Genomic DNA, 19,921 nt, shown 5'->3' with positions numbered 1-19,921 from the left:
GTCATTGTGGCGATGTCTTTCAGTGTTTAGTATTTTATTTTCAATGTGAATACACAATGATTAAAGTCAGCTTTCATTCTGACATTTAACTGGTAAAAACGTACAAAGAAATACACAAACTTAATAAACATTTATGTTAAGATGGTTTGATGTAATTCCAGTTAGAAGTGGCCTGTTCCTGACTGAAACCAGAACCACTTCTGTGTGAGTTTGACACATTTGAACTGGAAAGCCTCCACTCAGCTGGTTTAATCCTTTTTAAATCCAGCCAGCGGTTTACCAAGCCGGGATGAAAGCAGCTGCTGCTGTCTCTGAACAAGTGTCCGCTATTGTGGCAGTGTGTATTTAGTTAATACTGTTTATAATAACGCCATGTACACAACGATCTTCTTATCGTCATTTATACAGACCGTTGGCTTCCTGTTCTAAAGCGTCGTCGGTCTCTCCCGTCCTTGCTTTCTCCAGCATCCTCTGATGGTTTTGGAATTCCTTGAATACAACAATGAGATTTTAATAAGAGTGTAAAGACTTTGTTAAATCTCAGGTGGCCAGGAATGTTTCACATAGCTTTGCTACCAGAATATTGACTTGATTTATGCATTAAGTGTTGAAATGTGTTTATTTGATGATTATTTTAGAATGACTCATCAAAAGATAGAAATTACAAAACACTTAAATAATTGTTAAATCACTGTGGACCATTAGTACACAGTCTGAGTGGGAAATCTGTTGCTGCTTTACTGTTTTAAGCCAGGAGCCACTCGGGACCACACCATCTGCTTTCTCATCACTGTGTTTTAGGTGTAAGCAACAAAAGAATAAACTAGGATTGAGCCTCACACCTTTAAGACAGGAGCTGACTTTGATTTCAATGGAAGGACAAATACAAACCAGAATGTGAATTCCTACAAAAGCAAGCGACTTGTAAACAACATCTCAACAGTCCAAACTAAAGTGTGACCACCAGTCCGTCTGGGATCCTGGCTCCATTTTTGGGAGCCAATGTGAACATTGTGTCTTCACTCCATCCTCCCGCCTCCTATCTTGTGTTTTATTTAGAATCGAGAGTCAGGAAGAAACATTAGAAACATAATGTCCCAACATCGCCCGTCCTCTTCCTCATGTCGGCCGGCTGTTTTTAGTCCCCGTGTCAAACTGTGAGGAATATCCTTTTATTTTAGGAGGCTCAGCATTGAGCTTCAACACTTCGATGCCCTCTGGCCTCGTCCAATCACCAGCCAGGCCTTTCTCAGAAAGGACCCACCCAGTCACACGAGCGCCCCGTCCTGCTCTGTGACTGCTTTTGCTGTACAACATGAGAAATGGGTTGATAACAACAGCTGAGGGAAACGGGAGAGTTAGAATGAAGCGAGTCGGGCGACGAGAGTCATCCGTTAGTAAAGAGATCTGCTTCTGTCAGACGGGGGGGTGTATTCATGTGATATCATGAGAGCAACATGTTTCGAAGGGGTTTCCTACAAAACGGCGCAGCTTCTTCTTCCTCCTCCTTTAAAAAAAACTCAACAATCTCAGCTATTCTACTTTCAGCAGAAACACTGATGCATCATGGGAGGCCTATCAGCAGCGACTGTGATGTATGTCCATCTACCAGGAAGCTGCCGCGGGGGACACGGAATGGAGTCCTGTGAGATAGCGGTCCACTGAGGCCACACATACAGTAAACACATGCTGCTTTCAACAAGTGTAGAACAGACTAGGCTACAGTTACATCCACCTAAAAATAATAAGCAAAGTAAAATGGACGCAATGACAAATGATAGTATTAAATTTCATGCGATGGGATTTAATAAAAAGCTGTTGTTCACAGTAACTGCATGTTACAAGAGATTACTAAGAGACTCAAGTTATGTTTTGTGTACATTCTAATGGATAAGATTGCTGTATTGAGGTTTTTTTAACTGTTTAATATCATTTAGGAGGAGCTGCTCAAGTATCGAGAAACGTACCATTCTTGTGCTTCAACACTTCGGCCTTCAGTAACCGTGATAAATCTCTATCTACCAAATGTAGAGGGTGCGAACCGTGCTATCTATTCAGGGTTACTGACTTCATGTCTATGCATATCTTTGAAGCAGGTTTGAGTCATCTACGTTTGTGCATTTGGCCGCCTGGTGAATGTTCTCAACCCACGTGCCGGAGATCCTGTCTCATCGGAATCGGTCGACCGACGTCAGAATTTGGGGGCTGACGATCGACATTCACAACCACTTCAGGCAGTGATTGCCCAGCTGTGCGAAGGTGAGAGAGTTGGTTTGAACTTCTCTCTCTGGCTCTGTTTTCACTCTTCATCTAACCATTTCTGCCACTTTGAACAATCGAGTGCAACATCAGGAATACCCTCCATGAAATGCAGTCGCTACATTCCCATATTTAAACAGTCATCACGTCTCGCCCCTCGCTATGACGTCCAGCTTATCGCCTCGCCCTCTCAAGTGGGGCCGCTTGAAACAACTAGAAACTGTAGAAGTAGTTGAATATCTCCAGCTTAACGTCAGACATACAACCCTTGAATTTTACCAGGACACGTCTTAAAGGTACGGTGTGTAGCATTTGGGGCGATCTAGTGGCAGAAATGGAATTTAAAATTAGAAAGTATTTGGTGCGTTTTCTTTGAAACTACTTGTCTCTCCTTCCTGTCACTGCATCCTTGGCTTCACTGAAGAAAGTTATACTTTGAGAGGATCAAATGGTGTACGACAGAGAAATGTTGCAGAAGTAAACTTGACGGGTGAGGAGTCGAGGGGAGGTTACATACATGAAGCAGGATCCCGCTTATATGGCAGCCGTGACTCATAAATCTCAAGGCTCCCTGTCCCCCAGAGACCACCCATGACAGCACCCCCCCCCCCCCCCCCCCCCCTCTTATGACATGTCGTGATTTAGAAGCAGCCACATGGTTTGTGTTGCACTAAAGCTAACGGTCGTTATCACACTGTAAACCTGGACACTTTAACTATGACGGCATTATTAAAGCTGCAAGACAACTAAAATGTGTTATTATAAGGAGAACGATCAGTAGTGGAAAGCAACTCAGTACATTTACTCAAGTGAAACATTGAGGTGCTTGTACTTTAGTTCAGAGGGAAATATTGCACTTTTTACTCCACTGCATTTATTTCACAGCTCTAGTTACTGCTTACTTTACTTAATCAGTGGTTCACAACATGTGTGACCCCTCACAAGAAAGCAATGTCTAGTTATGTCATGTTTTAGATATCCATGAGTTGTGAAAAGTTCCACCAAAGAACCATTTCTCCTCTAAACTTCTCACATGGTTTCATTTAACAGTCAAAGGCCCTAACATTGTAATTTATTTAATGTTTCACAAAATCAGCAAACAAAGAGAGAGAGAGAGAAAAGTCCATCAAAGTTTTTCTTTTTCTTCTTCTTCTCTGCGATCAATCATCTCATGACCTTTCAGATGTATCTGGTGACCCTTTGGAGGGGCCCGCCCCCAAGGTTGAGAACCACTGGACTAAATGTGTATAAAGTAGTTCAAACGCGCTTCACTTTGAGCAGCTCCAGCATTGTGATGCTGCTGATGCATCAGTATTAACAATCTAATATTTTACAGGGAACGAGTAATTATACTCTTGATACTTTAAGTACATTCTACTTGATTTTAAATACAGGACTTTTTTTTTTTTTAACTTTTAATAGAATATGCACCACTGCATCCTTCACAATAAGAAATAAACAACTTGAGTCACTCTGGAATAAACACACTCCAATGTTCACAGCGAGAGCCGCTGAACACACCGGGACAAAAACAGCGCGAGGGAGGTGTGAAGGAGGAAACACCTGCCTCGTCAATCAGAGGAGAGCCAAGACAACTTCTAGGAGAAGTCCCTGAGCAGCATCCCAGCAGGCCTCCACAGATTACAGCCTCACACTTATTGTGTCCAATCATGCTAAACATGTCACCACAGCAACCGCATGTTAACGTGTAATGAAGTAACATGATAGGATGTTTAATAGCCCGGCTGGGAGGTAATGTACACTGGGATATTACAGAGTGAGCGTTGACTGTATAATGTTATGCACAGCGCCCCTAAACACACCCAAGGGTCAGGGTACTATTTAACCCCTCTCACTGACAGCAGTAAGCAGCAGGTGTTGAAATTAGTTTTCATGCCTCACGCGGAGCATATCTGGTATTATAGGAGCCGGCGCTAAGCGGGCACTTACACTTCATTTAAATTCTTCTTCTGATGGCAGCGAGACGCTGTCTCATGAGAAGGAGGTATTTCCTGTTAACTCGCATCAATTAAGACGCACCAGTAAAGGAAACCCTCCAAACATCTGATTCATAATTGCTTTTCATTTGGCGAACATGTTTTACTTTCTATGGTTGTTAATAACGAGGGGACGTTTGTTTAAATTGAATGGGGTAAAAATAAAATAACTACTAGATATCACCATGAGACTTCCCCAGTGCATCACTTACAGCAAGACAATATTTTTTAGTATTACAAGTTTTCTGAAATTTCATGTTTCAATATGCAAATGAGGCATTATCTAATGTTAAGCTTGGGTGTATTTATGGGGAAATCTACGGACAAAAATAGACAAAGTAGTAAAATAAACACCTAAGTGTGTATTCTTTCATGTTTTCTTTCCACTAGTCTGAAAGAAGACATGTTATGGAGGAAAAATAGATGAAAATCTCTTAATTGATCGGTACATATAGTCTCGCTTAAGTACAATGTTGAAATATCTTTACTTTCTTTGAGTATTTCCATTTCATGCTGCTTTATATTTCTGCTCCACTACATTTACATAGACAGTTACTAAGGATTTTACATACATATATTATATGGCCAGAGTATAAATGATGATGCAGTGTAATAGATTTAACCAAACAATATATAAAGTAATTATAATGAAATTACCACCTATACAACATTAAAATACTGCTTACAGTACATATTAAAGTTGTCACAAAGTCCACCCCAGTTGTGTTTATTCCTGTCACATTCCCCATCACCAGCCACCTCTCCAAACACACCTATACTGTTTACCAGTCCACCTCATGCCCCTCTGACCTGCAATCACCTCATTCTCCTCACCTGAGCTTCTCCCCACCTGCAGCTCATTCCCTCGTCGGCCCTGCAGGTTTTATTAACAGACTCTTCTCACACATTCTCTGCCAGTTTGTTAACGTTTCAGTGTTTCTATCTTGCAGTGTGCTGTTGCTTATCGATTGCTGCCTCAGCTGGAATCTGGACCCGTGAGTCCATACATAACTTCACTTAGTGATTAAATAATTGAACTGTCTCTGTCTGTCTCAACAGTCTGCAGTTGAGCCATACTTCCTCTGCTTCACGAGTACACCCCTGTGACAATCCAATAGGCCTAATAGAAGTCAAATAATATAAAAGTTTTAAAAGGTGCTATTCTGGTTCATACTTTTAGTTTGAGTATTGGGAATACTTTCAGATTTCTTTTTACCTGGAATTCCGTTTTCCATTTGATCCTTTAAAATGTCTCTACACAACATTCTGAACAATAATATAGCAGCTAACAACCTTTAGCCATGTACACATATAGTGGAGTAATGTCTACGTAAGCAGAGAGTGAAGACGCTCTAACTCTGTGTGTTGAAATCAGAGCTTCTCTTTGCTTTGTTGACATAGCCAGGCCAACCTGTTACTGTCTGTTAGTGCCTGTTACTGTCTGCTACTCTCTGTTACTGTCTGTTACTGTCTGTTACTGCCTGTTACTGTCTGTTACTGCCTGTTACTGTCTGCTACTCTCTGTTACTGTCTGTTACTGTCTGTTACTGCCTGTTACTACCTGATACTGTCTGTTACTGCCTGTTACTGTCTGTTACTGTCTGTTACTGTCTGTTACTGTCTGTTAGTGCCTGTTACTGTCTGTTACTGCCTGTTACTGTCTGTTACTGTCTGTTACTGTCTGTTACTGCCTGTTACTACCTGTTACTGTCTGTTACTGTCTGTTACTGCCTGTTACTGCCTGTTACTGTCTGTTACTACCTGTTACTGTCTGTTACTACCTGTTACTGCCTGTTACTGTCTATTACTGCCTGTTACTGCCTGTTACTGTCTGTTACTGTCTGTTACTGTCTGTTAGTGCCTGAATTTTCAATTTAACATATTTAAGGCTTAAGGGCCTACTGACTTTATCTCAAGCAAATGACACCATTATTGCAAATTTACGAAACAAATTTACGATTGTTTTTTATCGTGTTTTTTTTATGTGGTTCACAAACAATATGGATATAGTGCGCACAAGATCCATATCTGATGCCAACAAGATGTACAAACAATGTATTTTTGGACTGCAGGGCCTCCACAGAAAGCTCTGATATGTATATATACTGTATATATATACACAGTATATATATACACATATAAATGTGTGTGTGTATTTCAGGCTGCACTGCCCCTACCCTTGCATTAGATTAGAGTAAATAAAGCAAATTGAAGAAGAAAAAGATCCACCAAAAATCAATCTCAATCATAAAAATGTTCATCAAGTCTTAAGAGAATTAAATTAAACTGCTGAAATGTTTATTTAAAAATTGCACATGGGAGATAAAAGCCAAAATGACGCGTGCATTACAAATGAATCTTGTGCTCAATTGAAAGTGGTTACTTGAATGTCAGCAACATCTGCGCACACAGACTAGTTACAAGCCGTTTATTTTCAAGCCCTGACCACACCAACACTTCGCCCCGACTTCTCTGAGTGCACTTGCAGCAGCAGCTGCTGATTGATGGCATCTGAGATTGACGACAGCTCTCCGCTGAGTAGCTGGCTGCCATCTTAAATACTGACCGCCCCATGCAGACACACAAACCTATAGCTGGTGTCAGGGTCAGTTGCATTTTTAAAATCAGTGGTCGTTCGTTATTGACTCGGAGGTCATCATGTTGCCAAGGTGACAAAACAAAGTACAGATACTGCACACATGTGAATTCAGGCACCAACGTCTCTAAATATTCCAGACACGTGGGGACTCCACCCCTTTGACCCCCCACAGAGCAACAAAATCATCTTTCCATAACTCAAATTAGTTTCTGTCACGCCACATGAATGTGCCTGTCAGATGTGGAGTGTGTGCCTCACGCACATGCTCGGTCCATGTGTGTGCAAATGGCCATACATTAGGATATACTGGGTATTTGCTCGTCACCAACTATCTGATCCCTAGAAAGGATCTGCAGTTTCATGTGACAGGACCATACCTTTGGGTAACTGCTTCTTCCAGCCAAAACTTATCCCCCCCCCCCACCCCCCTCCTCATTTGGACGTCAATAAGAGAGACCCTCCAGAGATGCAGCCCCTCACTATCACAAGACCTCCCCCATTTGAACAGCGCTGTGAGCATCAAGGGAATCATGCCTGTGCCCAAGAAAGCAGGTAAGAAACCCTGGACATCTCCGTCTCTATGGGCACCTGTGAGGGTCATTCCACCGTGAGAGTGAAAGAATCACCCGTTTGTCTTTTATCATTGAAACCATATTACAATTAGCCTTATCTTCTACATCAAATAAAGTACGGGTAAATTGCAGTTGTATTTGTTAGCAAATAGAGAAGGTAAAATCTGTTATACTTGGTTAGAAAGATGCCATTGAAATTCGTGGTTCTTTGCGTTTGAGATGTGGCCTCTAAACCCACAGCTCAGTTTCTAATTGGAGTCGCCTTTCTGCTCTTCTGCACTGAAATGCGTTTGCAAACTATAACTCGTTCTTTACTATTGGCAGCATTAGAAGGTTTTCACAATCAAAATCATAATTGTTTTTTTTTGGTTCTTTATTTTTCTCTCTTTTTAGGCAACGCCATTTGTAAATGTCCAGATTTCCCATTAAGATCAATAAATGTGCAATAACTACAGACCACATACTAACGACCATATTGTGTTATTTGGGCCATTTTTAGTGTGTCGCCATTCAAGCAGATGAAACTTATTTATTGCTTGTCGTGGTGTTTTATTATCAGTTTTCATCATATGCTTCAAGTGGGGTTAATTTGCTGTTGAGTTACCTCATGTTGACCATCCCTGTAAGTCAGCACCTCACCTTGGACTCTGGCATTTGTCTCTGGATCATAACTCATGTCAACAAGGTGCATGAACGATCCTCTCACGTGACGGTTATGGTTACTCCTGAGCTTGTGCCGTCTCTTTCCGAAATTCCCCTTAATGTCATTGCCTCATCTGCAATTTCAGAGCTTGTCTGTCTGTCACTCTCGTTTCTCTCCCGAATCGACACGCCTGTCTCAGCTCTGTCACTCCTTCAGGTATTGTCCCTCTCCTGCTTCTTTCAGGGTATTTCCAATCCAAGCTTGGTGTTCGTTGGTCCATAATAGCTTCCAGAACTCAAACTTCCCTAGGAGGATTTACATTTTCTAGATCAGTCACTTTTGTTTTTGTACCAGACCTTTTTAAAATACTTTTCCTCTTGAATTCCTTTTCCAAGAATCCTTCATCCATCTGTCCCTCCTTGTGTTTTATTTCCTTCCCATCTCCACCTCCCATGTGCGCAGGGCTTTCAGCCAGGGAGTCTTGACAGGAGGGATGAGCTGGGGCCCACACCAGCTATGCTCATCTCTCTCTCCCTCCACCGTATCTCCCTATGTTCTGATCTTGCTTTCTCAGTGGGATGTTTTGAACCTGATCTGCAGAGATAAGGTAGCTCTGTCCCACTGAGAGGGGAATCTGGGGAGGGAAAATGTCTAAAATCACCATCCGAACCAAACAGCCCTCATCAGGATCCAACCTTGACCTTCTGGCGAGGTCACTTCTTTAAACGTGTGCTCGTATCTTGTCGTTTGTGTGAAACCTACTAAAACCTGTCTCACTTAAGATCTTTGGATCCAACTTAATCCAACTCGGTTACTTTTTTCTGTTCAAACTCCCAACAGCTTCATCATCCAATATCCCTGACTTGATTCTGAAGGTGTCTTTTTTTTTATGGCCCCTTAAATATTTCAATGCCTCACACCTCACTCTTGCATCGCCCTCCATCTATTGCTGTGATGTTAAGTCATAAATCTTTTTGACTATCCCTTTATCTCCCCGGGGCTTTCATGTTGATCCCGCTGAGCGTGGACGGGCATCCCCTGGGGCTTACCCTCCTCAGAGCAGCCACAGAGCTGGCCTGTCTCCAATCATCCACCAAACTTCCTGCCAGCCTGATATCTCAATCCAAGTTAACCCAAGTTCATGGTGACCACCTCGTTCCCCTCAGGTAGAAGCCAGAAACATCTTATAAATATGGCTATATTATACGTCCATCTCCTAATCTAGCCTCAGTGATTCCTCTTAATGCTGGGGTGAACCCAGCACTATTCCACAAGGCGTTTCTTTCATCCTGTCTCACCTGCTGTGTTCCTTTATGGACGAGAGACAAATGAAGTGATCTGTCAACAGCATCTCTCTGCTCCAGCAGCGTCCAGCAAACGCTACATAATCTTCACTCTGTCCTGCCAAATGTGTCTTCCTCTACCCTAGCTCTGTCCATCTGCTGGACAAATGGACGGTGCTCCAGCAGGCTTGCTGCTGAAGTCAGTGAGGGCACGTGGACGATAGCCAAACTCAAATCTGCTCTGTAATTCGACTGCAAACCTCAGTATGGTCCAATTAATAATCCTGCATGCTCAGTCAATTATCATATTTTCTGGTTTTAGTGGCAGGGAGTTGTGTTTTGCATAATGGTCTCTGCATATACTTAGATTTTTAATGACAGTATGGTAATTTAGACTTTAAAGGAGGAGCCAAGAAACTCCGACCGTTTTAAAGTTGGCCCTCTCACAACACATTAACCACACTTACAAGAACCGCAGGCCAACACGATTCAGGGGAAGCGACGCCACCCACTCGATCTCATTAACGACTGCAGATGTTACAGCAGCCCCCCAGTCTGTCCTCCTGGTTGCTATGCGGCTGGTCTCCCCATCTGAGGGTCACGCCGGTTTGGATTAGGTTTCCTCGGGCTCACACATGTCGCGGGATAAATCATCCCACCTGAAAGAGCTGACTCTCCTCTTCAGGCCCATGTTCAGCAGCACCGCTGTGACACAGACTTGGCTTCCTTCTAAAGCAGGGGTCTCAAATTCAAGGCCCGTGGGCCGAATCCGGCCCGCCACGTCATTTTATGTGGCCCGCGAATCCGTCAGCAAAAAAAAAAAAAAAAAGTTACAAAAGAAAAGTTAAAAAAAAGAACATTTTAAGTTAGACTTGATAATAAAAATATCCCCATAGTCGAAATGATGAGATAGAAAGTCAAAATTATGAGATAGAAAGTCAAAATTATGAGATACTTAAACACAGTCATAGAAGCAGCTCTTTGGCTGGTTACTCTACATTTGAAAAGGAAATGTATTGTGAGTACATTGAAGACTACTTTAAACGTGGCTTTACAACACATGAAATACTTCACGTGGGATTGTGCAAACGCACCCTTGAAAGGATTTTAAGCTATGAACATTGTAATATTGTATATATTGTAATAACTTGTGTTTGATATTTGTCTTTGCTATTTTCTTTAAAAGTTTGATCTTTGATAGAGTAATTTGGGTTTCTTTACCCTATTTTTACACTTGAATAAACAATAATCCAATGCAGAGACAGTTATTTACCAATATGTTAGAGAAGTTACATTTACACAGTCTGACATTTACAACCGGCCCTTTGAGGGCGACCGTGATGCTGATGTGGCCCAGAGTGAAAATGAGTTTGAGACCCCTGGTCTAAAGCTTTTAAGTTACTGCGGTGTGTTCACTGTAATCAGAGAGAGATTTATTTTAGTGCATAAGAAAGTCAGTTAAGTAAATTCATATCTAATGTCTATCTATTTCCCCTTTGTTTGCTGTACATATTTCAAGACGTTAGTAGACTTATTGATTACTGCAACATATAACTGCTTTGCTTTGACTAGTACTGTACAATAATATGGCATTTCACTGTGAAACTGTGACTTTATAGCTTATTTCTAAGTTCCTGAGAGGAAAGTTTATCTGATGGTATTTTATCCGGCTTATCATGTTTCCACTCAGCTCAAACTGAAGTTACCAAATCACTGACTAAGCGAACTACAAGCAACCCGAGTTATGGAATAACCTGAAACTAAGAATCATGTTTTCATTAGTTCATATCCATATAGGGACGGAGTCGGCCGCCATGTTTCTACAGTAGCTCAGAATGGACAAACCAAGTTCTAGAGCGAACCTCTAGCGTTCTTACGTTTCCTGAAGGCACCGAAGTTCTCCGACACGCTTGTGAAACTGCGGTAACGTGAGCTGCACAGTGCAAAACCGTCGTACCGACGACCGCTCTGTGACTTCCATTGCTCGTAAATAGTTTTATTTTGGTATGAATGGCCTCTGAGCAAGGCCAACGCCGTTATCACGGTTTCACGCTCGGCAGCTCATGTTACCGCAGTCTTGGAAAGGGAGGCGTGAGCAGAGGAGTGTTCAGTTGTTTGCAATCTGCAACCACACCACTAGATGGCACCAAATCGTACACAGTGTCCCTTTAATAGAGTAATCAAAGATATCAAGTACCTCCAACTGAATTAAAGGGAAAAGCTTATAAAAGAAACAAGATGAAGTAGAAGTTTTCCATTTGCTGGTATGATGAAGCCATAAAAACATGTTGGGTTAAAATATTTCTCTCATTTTAATCGACACATATTTTCAATAAGTGGAACAAGCTGACATACACATACTTGTGATATCCTCAAACTCAGTGGGAAAATGCTATTTTTTAAAACTAGTGGTTATAATACGTCTTATATAGCAAGCCTGTCCTCAGGCCCACTAAATGCATTTGCTACACGGCCATGAGCTGTATGAAAATCACACTTTGAAGCGTCCTTATATGGAATCAGGAAAATTGAAGCTGTTCTGTCTAATTTTGGCAATAGCAAAGGACACGGTAAATAAGCTCATGTGGTGATGTAACGGTATGAACGATGAGTTGGTTATCTGTGTGAAATGTGAGAAAGCGTAACTTTAGCAAGGATGACGGATGAGGACCTGACCGGCCAGTATTGGATCACGGTTTTCTCCGAATGTTAAAAGACACAGTGACTCACGAACTGGAGGAGGAACAGACAAACACCAAATTGTAATACCAGCCCACGACGTGACAAACAGGCCCTCGGCGGTGTGAAGTAACGGCATCATATAGAGATGTTCTTAGAATAAGACTCGCTGCTGTCAGTGGCGATGATGTGTGTCCTTCTCGGATGTATTCTATGGCCGCCAGATTCATTATGTTGAAACCTAAAACTTCATGAATCAGTGCTGAGCCGACATAGCGCACATATACTGCTCTACTGATCTACTGTATGTTGGGAGTAGAAGGGGATTTACTGTCAATGAATGGCAGCCTGACAGAAGCGTTGATGGAGGGAGAGGCTACGGGGAAAGAGGAGAAGCTCTAAAGTTGCTGACGGCCATGGTTGGTGCCACCTTAAAAAGTGTTGTGTATTAAAAAATGTGTGTAAACAAGTTCATATAAGGCCATAACATATATTCTATATATATACAGTGGTTGAAGAAGTATTCAGATCCTTTACTTGGGCCTTCGATAAAGAAATTATTTTTTTATTATTTTTTTTAAGTTGTACTATTTTATTTTGTTTTATTAATCACTTATTTTATTGTATTTAAGTTGTACAATTTTATCCTATTTTATTGATATTTTATTCATCTACTTTTTATTTCACACTGTTTTACTAATACTACTGTTGTCATAGCTTTTATGTTATTTTATTACATTTTGTCATTTTTTTGTCTAAATGCATTGGTCTCAAATCGTCAAAATGTGAAATTGCCGACTTGATTTTGTTTTATTTTCGACTTGTGAGTCATCTCTGAAGCACTAACCGCAAATAAAGTTTGATTGATTAAGTAAAAAATGAAATACCATACTCTAAAAATCCTCCATTACAATTAAAAGTCCTGCATTAATAAATGATATATAGTATATATATATTCAGTGTATATATATATATATATATATATATATATATATATATATATATATATATATATATATATATATATATATATAGTATCTCTTTGTCTCTTTACATAATTGCAGCGAAATGACACTTTTATTTTTTTATTTTGCAGGAAGAAAGAACAGCAGCGTAGCAGAAGGTAAAGAGCATCACTGCTGTTTGTAAGATGAAGAGAACCATTTGTTACATGAAATAGATAGTTTCATGTAAATGTGTCTAACTAGTCCATGAAGTATTTCCTTCTAATTCTCTTGTTATCTCTGCCATCTGTCACCTCAGAGAAGCTGCCGCCTCCATATGAGCCAAATATCCCCGAACCCACCACCAGGGCTGACTTCATGAAATGTGCGGTATTTCTTATTGTTCAGGAGCATTTAACCATCTTGTGACAGAACTGAATTAATTGATGGTTAATTAATGCCAGACATTAATTAATGAATGTAAACTGGAGTGTTTACTCTTATTAAGTGTGTAAAGAGACAAAAGTAATTCAAACTATTTAGTAAGTAAATATGTTTAAGGCAACAATTTTTTTGTTTTAAGACAGAATAAATGAAGTTAAATCTTTTATTTACACATTTAAATGTAATATCACTTTTGTTTCTTGGGTCATTTAAACATGAATTTAATAAGTTAAATGTATATCATCTTCGATATATCTATTCATTACCAAATAAAATGAAACAGTGGACAAGTCTATGATGATAAGATGACAAAAGCTCTTTCCATAGGAAGTGAAAGATTTTGTGCTTAAACAAATTTTTTTGGAAAAAAATACAACAAGCTTACGTGAACTACCTCGTCGCCTCTTTGTTTCTCGTGTCCTTCTCTCAGATTGGCTCCCGCTCTCTCTGGATGATAAAACTGCACAGAAGCTGTTGTGGATTTCAGAGGGCGGGTCCAAGGTGGCCCGCACGTCTGATGCCGTCTGCCCGTATCCCAACAGGCCTGAGAGATATGAACACTCACCACAGGTATAACGGCTGTGGAGTGTGTACACTACAGTGTTATTGGTCATAATCATAGAAAAGAGTGACAGCCAAACCAATGCTTGTAAATCCGTCACATGGACAACACATGCTGCTCGCTACTTGGTCAGGTTTGGCAACATGTCGTCTCACAAGGAGACAAAAACAATACATTAAATTCATCTTTAAATGTAGATAAACACAGTGGACTTGTACACTCTTTTCTAAAGCAAAGGGGCAATACATTCTAATGAGCCTGCATGTGAGATAGGACGGTGAGCCAAACCTGATCGGCTAGTTTATTCACGTTGTTTGATCTCGGCAGCCCATAACTGACTGGGTTGTCTTATTTCAGTTTGTGGGTTGAACTGTGGAACTCTACAGCCATGTCCCCTTTTAGTTTAGGCCTGCAGCTTCGTCTCATGTCCTGCTGTGTGCCTCCTCCCTTCTTTAGGTGCTGTCTAAGGAGAGTCTGATGGGCTATCGAGGGTACTGGGAGGTGGACTACGACGGCTGGGTGGTGATCGGGATGGTCTTAGAGAGCGCTCCTCGGAAGAGCCAGGACGCCCGAGGTCCCTGCGGCATTGGGGAGAACAACAGCTCCTGGGGCGCCGGCTGGTCTGGTTCCTGCTACCAGGTCTGGCACAACAACGACAACGTGGACGTCCAGCTCCCCATGGCCTCCACCATGGGCATCTACGTGGACCAGCCCGCCGGCATCATAAAGCTCCTCACGGTGGAGGGAGAGGGCGAGAAGGAGGTGCGGCTGATTCACAAGTTCAAAGCCAACATTCAGGAGAAGATTTTCCCCGCGTTCTGGGTTGGCACACATTCGTTCTGCCTTCTTCGGAAAAAGGATCTGTGACCCAGTAAAGAGTTGAGCATGAAGGTTAATGGTGTAAATCTATAAGGTGTCAGGAGGGAGATGCAGAGCTTGTGATGTTTGGGGAACAAAGGTTGTAGTTATAAAGCAGAACTGAAGCACGTTGTGACATTTGCTTTCTCTGGTTGCATGAAGAAAGCCTATTCATCTCACACTGTAAACAAAGATGGCTACCTATTTTATTTACTATTCTGTATGTATTTATGTATTTTATTTAACTTAGTTTTAGACAAGGTATTGTATGGTTTTGTAAATCGCATGTACTGGAGCGCTTGTTTAACTCAAGCATCTTTTGTAATGCGCTTAATGTCGTCAATAAATTCAACTATTATGTAATAACTCTGGCATTGCATTATTTTTGCATGATGCACCAAATCAGACATCAACTCCTTTTCTTCCCTCCAGCAGAGGGCTGAGGCCCTCTAGAGGCCTTTAATAGCATTGCATCCTCACACACAAATATACAAAGACAAGTCTTTCTTTCTCTTGGTGTTGCTCCTTTATTTGAAACAGAAAAGTACTTAACGGAACATTTATTTCTTTTGAAAATGTCAGAGATGGACCTTTTTGTTTCTTTTAAAATCAACCCATCACTCTCTCTCTCTCTCTCTCTCATACAGTCACTTTCTCATTCAATCAAGATATCTGGAGCAACAGAAAAGAACAACCTTTAACTCAGTGTTGATTTACAATCATTCTATCAGTCATTCATTGGCAAAAGTAAAAGTCCAAGTAATCGTGTTATGAGGAGGTGCCGGTGTCCTCCACTCCACATGTTGAAAAGCCACAAGCTTCATGTTAAGTCAACCATTTCTCTGGTTCCTAATCTTTAAGGAATAGATTGGGGTTGTTGTTTTTTGTGGGGGATGGAAAACATAAACAACTGGCTTGTTGGTCAATTTCCTCAGTAAATGATCGGAGCATGCAGGAGAGACGCCCATGTGACCCTGTGGGGGATCACTGGCTCCTGTGCTAATGCTAAAACTTCAGCAAACACTGTGCTAAATGAGCTGGCAGACGCTCAGCTTAGCTTAGCTTAGCATGAAGACAGGCAGCAGGGAAAACCGCTAGCATGGCTCTCTCTGAAGTTCAAAAATACTACCAACACTTTTAAAGTTCACTAATTAACAAGTTGGATAAGCTGTTGGTTGTCAAGAAATAGTTAGGAGACGTAACTAATTAGTTTACACTCCTACTTGTGTACCAAAAAGTGATGTAACGTGATTATTAGTCAGCTTTAGAGGTGTTGGCAGGTGTATTTCTTTAACATCAGAGAAAGCCAGGCTACATGTTTCCCTTTGCTTTCACTCTATGCTAAGCTAAGCTAAGCTAAACATCTCCCTGGGCTAACTTCTCGCATAGAGACATTTTTTTTTTAAACTGTTCCTTTGAATTAAGTCATGTTTCAAAAGAGTGACTAAACTGCCCTCTTAGCCACACATATATATCGTTTAATGTAACGTAGCATTTAGCTACTACTCATGATAATGCTGCTGAAGAGTTAGCATGCAGCACCGGAGCCAACGATCGGCCGGGCACAGATGGCTGCTCCCCAAACTCTCATCACTTCCAGAAAAGGGCAAACTTTCCAAAACCTTTATCAGCACACCATGTGCGTAACAATTAACAAGTGGCCCGTTAAGACTACTATTCACCGTTTTAGTGTCCTTGTTGGTCAGTGCTGTGGGGCAATACACACTAATGTCCAATCCTAATGTAGTGTTGTGAAGAAGCTGTTATTGTGGCATGTGTAGTGACTAGGTGTGTGTGGGGGGGGGGGGTATAGTGTTGAAAATGTTAGTGTTCACAACATTTCTTCAGCAAGTGCCGTTAATTTTGGTTAGAGGGAAATAAACGGAGCAGCTAGCTTTAACACCGTTTCACATCCTGCCAGCCAATCTCTCCTTCCATCATGATGACATGTATCTCTCCCTCGATCCCTTTCTCCTTCTCTCCACTGGCCTCCCTCTCTCTCTCTCTCTCTCTCTCTCTCTCTCTCTCTCTCTCTCTCTCTCTCTCTCTCTCTCTCTCTCTCTCTCAGTGCTTGAGGGAGAAGTCCCCTGTATTGAGTCGGGGCCGAGGCAGGGCCCCAAACATTTCAGTCCCGTCACTAGCTCCGGGGGCCAGCAGGGCCTTCATACTGGCAGCGATGTGCTCCAGGTCAGCAACGCCCATCTGAAGGACAAAAACACAGGAAGTTCATGTTAACACGGATCCAGAGAGAGAGAGAGAGACAACCGCTGGTATGGTTGTAACATCTACACACTTTCATATAAAATGGGTTTAAAAAGAAGAAAATCTGGACTGAAATGTAAAAAATAAAGAATTATGAAATGTACTGATGACTTCTTGTAAGATCCTGCTCCAAAGCAGAAGAGGTGACCATTGATCTATCCCTGATCAAAGTGAGGCAGCTTCATCCAGCTTCATGTGATCAAACTGCAGCCCAAAGACAGCTGGCTAACCCTCTAATCCCCCAGAACATTTTAATCTCGGCATTCAAACCAGCTGCTCTGTCCTCTTCATGTGTGCGCTCACCCGTTCTCCGCTGTTGCCTTCTCCTTGAGCTCTGGATCCTCTGCAGCCCCACACCGGCACCGACACGGGCAGCGAGCGGGCCAGAGCCAAGGCGTGGGCGTGACGGGACGAGAATGAAGCCTGACTCATAGCCATGCCGCGCGTCGGTGGAGGAGCATCCTCGCTCAGAGAGCCTAGGACAGGTAGAAAAACGCACGTGGATGATGCACTGATGCGGCTCTAATGTGTGCACGTACGCGACTTCTCTCAAGTCAGCATGCTTAAACTCCTACCATCGGTGCTCTCCTCCTCCCCGTCGGACTCAAAGAACGGCTCGCAGTCCCGGGACAGAGAGTCCTCATCCATGGAGAAGACACCTGAAGCCAAACAAGGAGAAATCCCTTATAACGGACGCACATCAGAGCATTTAGGAAGACAGATTAACTGGGTCGCTCCTCACCAGCACTTTCATTCCCATAGGGTCTCCTCTCATCCATGTCCTCCTCCTCCTCTTCCTCCTCGTCCTCACACTCTTCCTCCAAGTCCACAATCCCAGACCTTTGTCTGCCCTCCTCGACCTCCAGGACACACTTCTCCCGTTCCGCCTCTCCGTTGCCGTTCTGCACGCCGCCCTGGCCGCTCAAAGGTCCTGAGCTGTAGATTGACGGGTAGCTTTGGGAGTACAGTCTGTTATTGGGACTGACTCCGCCCACTACATCGCCTGTAGAGCTCTGTAACAACAACAAAGATGGTATGAATGGGAAAGTTTTTTTTTGGGAAAATGTCACAGAGAAGTATGCAGCACAAGCAGGTCACTCACCCCCCTGTTTCCGGGGTCAGAGGTCAGGTCAACCACCAGTTTGGTTCCTCCCGGTCTCCCCGCCTGGCGTATGTGCTTTTGGGCCGTTAGCATGGTCGTGGAGTGCAGCACGCCGATGTCGTCCATGTAGCGGCGCGCCGACTCTGCCAGAAAGCCTTGACCCCACACATTGTAGGAGAAATCGCACTCCTTCGGAAAGGCACTGCTGCTCTCCCGCTTCCTCGTCCAATCTCCGCCTCCAGCCAATGACCGGAACTTCTTGCACGCTGTAAGTATGGCCAGGTCGCAGCCCGACTTTTGGCAATACGACTCCGCAGCAGAAAGTAGCGCCAGCCAGCTCTCTTTGTGGTTGTCAGGGATGTCAGGCTCGGATGACTGGGTGATGGAGGCCATAATGGTGCGAAGTAGTGTTTACAGTTTTTCTAATATGACCTGATGAGAGAACTGAGTAATGCTGATGAAGATGAGTTTTGAGGATCAGGAGCTTGGATAAGGTTGGATTTTGGGAACTTAATACAGTATTAACAGGTAACTTTGGTAGCTGCAGTGGATTTCACTTTCCTCAAAATGTTGAAAGCAAATCCCTTAACTTGTCTTTCTCCTGTCCTGCTGGTGTTAGTTTTAGCACTGGTGAAGATGAAGGGCAAAATAGAGAGGCACTGGGTGACTACAGATATGATATATTCCTTACACGCTGGAGAGCCAGGGGAGAGAAGAGATGTTGCTGGTAATACCTGCACAAAAACAATAAATGAACAAAATCAAGGTTAGCTGTACCATTTGAAATGGCAATACATATAATTATAAATGCACGATTTGAGGGATTGCACATTTAAACAACCTGCTAAAACTAATCTGTCAAGACTGTCGCAGCCTTCACCACCTCCACGAGCTGCTTTACACCAATCTGTGCTAACTAATGCTACTGTAGCTACTGTACCGTTAGCTGCTGTCGCTTTATAATGACTCTGCTCTCTATTGATCCCCTTTACTGACATCTGTGCAGTGGTTTCTGTCTTTGTTTTAGTCTGCGTGCTGCGGGCTTTTTCCTGCTACTGTCGCCGCTGCAGCTGTTGTTGTTGATCTTGTTGTTTGTTCAGTGTTGTGTGCAGCCTCCTCATGACAGAAACACATTTCACCTCCATTTTCCAGGCTTTAACAGGAGCCGAGACACGCAAGTATAAATGACAGAAACGAGGTCAGCCGTTCACCTACCTGTTCGGTTTCTTTCATCCACGTTTCCAGATGTTTATCAACCACAAACTTTACTTCTTTATTGTCATAGGTATTCTACATTCCCCCACGGTTTCTCTCCCCTAGCAAGGCTCTACACCAACAGCAAACTAGCAAGGATTAGCAACGGCTATTCCGGCTAAGAGTTTCAAAATAAAAGCCGCGTCAAAACCACAAAGTTCTGTGAAGAAACAGTCTATGAATGAATACAAATAAATCTTTGTTTTATTCCCATAAGGACAGTCAAATGTGAGATATTCTGCTCTTAGCAGGCATATAAAAAACATTATGTAATGGGTCTGTAATTTCTGATTTATTTCCCCAAAGGTTTCCAGGAAATAATGATGTAGTTTAATAATTGGCAAGAAATGTAAACAGTTGTTAAGATTACTTACAGGCAGTGGCAGTCATAATCTAGATTAGAGTCTATTAGTCAGAGCACAGTAAGGTCAGATGATCATGAACATGTGAAATAAGTCACACA

At 42.4% G+C, this 19,921-nt stretch overlaps 2 protein-coding genes across 2 annotated transcripts; one reads left to right on the top strand and one right to left on the bottom strand.

The window, feature by feature from the left end:
• The first annotated feature begins 7,219 nt into the window (after window positions 1-7,219).
• On the top strand, window positions 7,220-15,194 carry LOC306709854 (tripartite motif-containing protein 16). The gene is made up of 5 exons (XM_079178156.1): window positions 7,220-7,407; window positions 13,129-13,155; window positions 13,296-13,361; window positions 13,851-13,990; window positions 14,439-15,194. Exons 1-5 carry the CDS (start codon window positions 7,386-7,388, stop codon window positions 14,847-14,849), a joined length of 666 nt encoding a protein of 221 aa, XP_079034282.1. The 5' UTR covers window positions 7,220-7,385; the 3' UTR covers window positions 14,850-15,194.
• A 159-nt stretch (window positions 15,195-15,353) lies between these two features.
• Window positions 15,354-19,552, bottom strand: akt1s1 (AKT1 substrate 1 (proline-rich)). Its single transcript, XM_079178404.1, has 6 exons — window positions 19,420-19,552; window positions 18,205-18,938; window positions 17,845-18,115; window positions 17,678-17,761; window positions 17,406-17,578; window positions 15,354-17,042 (listed from the first exon to the last, which is right to left on the bottom strand). Exons 2-6 carry the CDS (start codon window positions 18,595-18,597, stop codon window positions 16,905-16,907), a joined length of 1,059 nt encoding a protein of 352 aa, XP_079034530.1. The 5' UTR covers window positions 18,598-18,938; window positions 19,420-19,552; the 3' UTR covers window positions 15,354-16,904.
• Between the last annotated feature and the right edge of the window lie 369 nt (window positions 19,553-19,921).

Source organism: Pholis gunnellus, assembly GCF_910591455.1.
Source record: "Pholis gunnellus genome assembly, chromosome: 17".
Lineage (NCBI taxonomy): Eukaryota > Metazoa > Chordata > Actinopteri > Perciformes > Pholidae > Pholis > Pholis gunnellus.
The sequence above is the reverse complement of the archived record's forward strand: the minus strand, read 5'-3'. Positions and strand labels throughout refer to the sequence as shown.